The sequence below is a fragment of the Coffea eugenioides genome, chromosome 2 (genome assembly GCF_003713205.1).
Source record: "Coffea eugenioides isolate CCC68of chromosome 2, Ceug_1.0, whole genome shotgun sequence".
Taxonomy (NCBI): domain Eukaryota; kingdom Viridiplantae; phylum Streptophyta; class Magnoliopsida; order Gentianales; family Rubiaceae; genus Coffea; species Coffea eugenioides.
The window spans coordinates 16,377,762-16,382,677 of NC_040036.1; the positions used below are offsets into that span (position 1 = coordinate 16,377,762).

A 4,916-nucleotide genomic window follows, 5' to 3' on the forward strand; every position below is an offset into this window, starting at 1 on the left:
TTCTTTGTTATGCGAGTACCTTTATGACTAAATATCTCATACTGGTTTTGCCAAAAAGAAAAAAAAAAACCAACAAGAATTCAAAAAAAAATCCATAGATGCGACTTACAAGAGGTTCACAATATTTGATATTGACAAGAAGGTTTACATATGCTTCACCTTTTGCTAAAATAAATGCCTACTACTTAGTATAGGTTGATGGAGGAGTATAACAATTCTATGAAAATTAGCCATAGCAATTACCAATTACGTACCAAGTAGTAGGTGAATAATAATTGAATCAATCATATATTAACCAACAAATAATGCTCAATTGAAAGTGATTTACACTTGCTTACAGTGATTTCAAATAAGCAAGATCTCCAATTTCCTTAGGTATTGGACCGCTTAACTGGGATTCATGGAGATCACTGCAAAACAGTGGTTGATACATTATTTATTAGAATCTCACTGATTACGAAGGTCAAAATAAAATAACTACAACTAATAAGAAGGATAATATCTTGCAACCTCACCATGTGTGTTATCGTGATTGTGAATTTCTTTGGTCGAACTAGTGTGGGAGTACGTGCATGCACGTCACATGTTACTTTATGAAATAATTGTCAATAAATTACTTTATGAAGATTAACAAGGCAAAAAGATGATTGGGAGGGCTAATATTAACACTTCTCTACCTTAATTCCATATATTTTACAAGTTCTAATATTAATAGTACAGGTAATCAATACTAATGCTACCTATTATAATTTTTTATATTGCACTCGAATGGTTATAATATGCTAATGACTAACTTTTACCATTTGATATAGATAAAACAAGGGTAACTTTTCCCATTTGGAAATTAACTCATAACTAGTCGATATAGTAACAATCAATTAAGGGAGATCACTAGTAAGAGTAATTAGAAATTTCATAATCCTAAAAACTTCATATTATAGTTTTTACTACATTTTATTACATGTTTGTAGTTTGGATTTACTTTTTCAGACTTGTAATAGTCCAAATAATAAAGAACTTCAAATAGTGTCAGTAATTGATCAATATTCTATGAGGGATCAACCTAATGCCATATACATGCTTACAACTCATATACTTGCAGACACGCGTATACACACACCCATATATATATATGTGTATATGTATATGTATGTGTGTTTATATGTGTATATGTGTGTGTATATATATACATACATACATTCTCATGCACACATATATATATTGAAACAACTTCTTAAAGCATTGCACCATATAACTCTATGTTCGGCCTAGCCTTAGGATATTGATGAAAGATAAGAATAAGGCTTTTGGCAACTCAATAAAGACAATAAACAAAACAAATAAATCAAACAGATAAATACTAAAATTTACGTAATGCCATTGAATTGATTTAAATCCACGGGTAGAAGAATAGCATAATATCACTCTAAAAAAAGAGTATAAAAACATAGAAAAGTATTCATAAGCCCAAAAACACAAATACTTAAAGGATTAATTTTTCTTATACTAACAGTGTATACACTGTCAGCACTGGATAAATGGCAACTATGTAAAATTTGAATTTAAAATTCAATATATATATATATATATATATTATGGATCTAGTGGTAATCGTACATACACTATTAGTGTATATAAAATTCAATCATACTTAAAATCGCAAGAGAAGTCAAAATATTAGAAAAGGCTCAACGACTCAAAGATCCAAAATAGCCTACTAAAATTGATTCTCTTAATTTAAAGCCTTTTTCAAATTAGGGCCTAGGCCCCTCCAAACCTCTTTCTTGTTGGTACCTTAGCATTTTTGAATTTACTTAAACCTATCATATTTATAATCACTAAGAGGAAAACTTTTTGTAACAGTCCGGATTTTGGATACACAGACAAACTTTAACACTCTTCTCCGACCTTGTTTGAAGGAAACAATATATTTTTAACCAAATCTTCAGTGTTGACGTTACATAACTGGCCTCAGCAATAGTAAAAAAAGGTATTCATGTTAGGAAGCACAATGATGTCATTAGAATCTATAGTAAGGGCAGTATTGCAGAAAAAAAAAATCTAAAACGCAGAGATAGACGACGCATAGAATTTACTCTATAACTCAGCGTGCAACGCACTTGAATAGATATATTCACCAATTACCTCTGACATGCCGTACCTGAACCGGATCATGAGCCTCACAATTAAACTGGTTCGTGTAATTTTTGATAAATTTATGTAAATTCATACAATTTTGGCATAATTATGAATTTTATATTAGCTTAGTTATATGAATTGAAAATTTCAAATTTATACTCGATTTGTATAATTTTATGCCAAAGTGTGTAAAAATTATATCAACCAGTTTGAACTGAATAATCCCCCAACTTGCTAGGCCAGTGATCCTATCCGAACCCATACATGGCCTTTTTCTGGTTAATCATGCATTCATGCCAGATTCCAGCCTCAATTTTGACAAAAATTGAATAGAAAGTGGTAAAACAGGACATGAATGGTGCGACGTGAAAAGTGAGAGAAGGAGAGGGTAGGAAAGGAGGGGAGGGTTATCTATCTGAGCAAAGGGCTGCGGTGATGGAGCTAGACGGGAAAGGGGCTACTACGTTGGGAGGACTGGAGGGTGGCAATAAGGGAGGAAGATCTCATGGGATGGGAGAGCTGCCGGGATTTTTGTGGGGTTGGAAAGGGTTGATAGGGCGGGGACTGTGGGCGGTGGTAATTTTCCTGTAACTTTTATTTTAGTCAAACTTCTATGAATGAAAAAAAAAAAATAAAATAAAACTACAGCGTTGCCTTGCAAAAAGAAAATTTTCCAAAAACCCTATAATATTTGTTATGAAATATCAAAGCTAAGATCAAAGAATAATTGAGATATGAGTAAGAGAAAACATACATTTTAGTCACCCAGCACGTATTCGTACTGGTGTTGCATCTGCATTCCATAAACTTTCTTGAATGGCATTGAGAAGCCGAAATTTTGGTCATGTTTGGCGGGTAAGTGTTTTGCCCAATTTGTTCGCTACAAGATTTTTAAAAGCTTTAGCTACAATACCCTCAAAAAAACTCTTTAAAATTTTTAAACTATACACTTCAAAGTATTAAAAAATTTACATACTTTAAAAATTTTTTAAAAACTTTTACAGTAAGTTATAGTAAAATTTTAGACAAACACTCGAAAAATTCACTTGTCAAACGGAGTAGTTATTCACAAACCTCAGACTTGTAGTCGCAAGATGAAGCAGAGTGTTTACAGCATCCACTGGCAAAAGAGTGAACTAATCAACTGGACACTTTGTAACGTTTTTAAGAAACAGTGGAATAAGCAATTGTTGCTTATATTTGACCTCAACATGGTTTAGAACCTTACCTTTAACTCCCTATAGCTTTGGACTAAAATGTAAGTTTAGAAGTCGTCAACTTAATAAATAACAAATCTTCGCTTATTAAGTATGCAAACCCAAATTTGCATTATACAAAGGGGATCAAAACTATTAAAAGTGAACTAAAATCAACAGTGTCAATCTTTAGCGCTGTAAAATAGAGTTTAAAGGATAAAAGGGTTTTTAGTCTTGATTAGTATGCACTTCAATGTCTACATTACTGTAGAAAACCAACATTTATTTCTTCATTAGCCTTAAGCAACTTGCAATAGCCATTTGTAGTGGTATTTTCACCCTTAATTATTTTTTCCCCCAAACTGTTGATGTTACGTGCATAAGACTATTGGAAATTTACCTGATCCTCTTTAAGTGCCAGTATCTGAAGCTGTATCTTCGCAAACTACTGATGCTACATGCACATAGCCATCATGCAATTAATTTGAAAAGCAAAGGGGAGAGCGCTTTTAATTATATATTGAATGCTATTGCACAAGCAGGAAGCAAATTTCCATATGCCATATATTTAGTGTGTATAAGGGTTACAAAATTACTAACAGATTTCAATACATCACTTAAAAGTGAATACAATTTAAATTTTGCCCTCCAAATTTAGCTGGGAGGATAAAATTTGTAGGGCAATTCAAATTAGAAATTTCACTTATCAAATTCTCGATAAAATGAGGAAATTTAAACAAATTTTCATTCTTGGATTGTCGTGAATAAATTTCTTGTTTGGAGTCAAATTTTAAGTTTTTCGTTTTGAGGGATTGAACTGAAATTCTTTTGTTAATTTTTAGGGCCAAAATGAAGTTAACCCTTCTTGCAAGGTGCATGCTTAATTCAATTAACGCTCATTTATACAACAAATAGCTGTTATCTTAGTATTAAACTTAAAATCTGCTTAATTTTTTAGGAAAAAACAGCATTCAACTATTTCTCTGTTTAGGTGAAGGACATTCTACTTAAGTTCACTTAATTTTGAATTCTTACGCATGCATTATAATTAATTGACTTTGAAAAAGTAAAAAAGAACATTTGTCAATCAACAAATTCCAAGAACTTTGTTTAGCACTCTTCCACACATTACCCTCTTGTTGGGGGAGTCGCGGCAACCCGGATGGAGGAGTTGGAGGAGGGCCAGCTGCGGTTGTCCCATTACACGATCTCTGAGGACAATTACTGTCCAATTCTTCCACGGTTGTTCTGCAGTAGAGTACCAGAAACAGCAGCAAAGAAGCTAAAACCTTGAACATGTTTCTTCTAGTACTTCTCCAATGGGCATTCATATGGCTTGGCTGTAAAGTGTTCATCGGGGTTTGTTTCTATTCTCAGAGTCTGATATATAGTTGTTAGGGGTATGCGAATACATGTTGACTCATCTGATAAGTATCGACTACTTTCTCATAAAAGGTAGTATGTTCAAAATTTGCTATCAATATGAATTGATGGGCATTTTGACAAAGTATAATTATAAGTAACTTATGGTCCTAAGGTATATCTTGATATGTGGTAGTGACTAGAGATTAAATCACCAAA

The 4,916-nt window shown here is 32.7% G+C and overlaps 1 protein-coding gene across 1 annotated transcript; it reads right to left on the reverse strand.

The window, feature by feature from the left end:
- Positions 1-334: 334 nt before the first annotated feature.
- LOC113757969 lies at positions 335-4,690 on the reverse strand. The gene is made up of 4 exons (XM_027301029.1): positions 4,468-4,690; positions 3,214-3,259; positions 2,894-3,019; positions 335-410 (listed from the first exon to the last, which is right to left on the reverse strand). Exons 1-4 carry the CDS (start codon positions 4,688-4,690, stop codon positions 335-337), a joined length of 471 nt encoding a protein of 156 aa, XP_027156830.1.
- Positions 4,691-4,916: the final 226 nt, after the last annotated feature.

What these genes read in the sequence shown, in the direction of transcription:
- LOC113757969 (XM_027301029.1), bottom strand. Translation starts at nt 4,690, where the DNA reads ATGAACACTTTACAGCCAAGCCATATGAATGCCCATTGGAGAAGTACT. An exon ending in GCGACTCCCCCAACAAGAGG is followed by an intron (nt 3,260 to 4,467) that starts GTAATGTGTGGA and finishes CTCTTTTGCCAG; the next exon opens with TGGATGCTGTAAACACTCTG. An exon ending in ACGTGCTGGGTGACTAAAAT is followed by an intron (nt 411 to 2,893) that starts GTATGTTTTCTC and finishes ACTGTTTTGCAG; the next exon opens with TGATCTCCATGAATCCCAGT.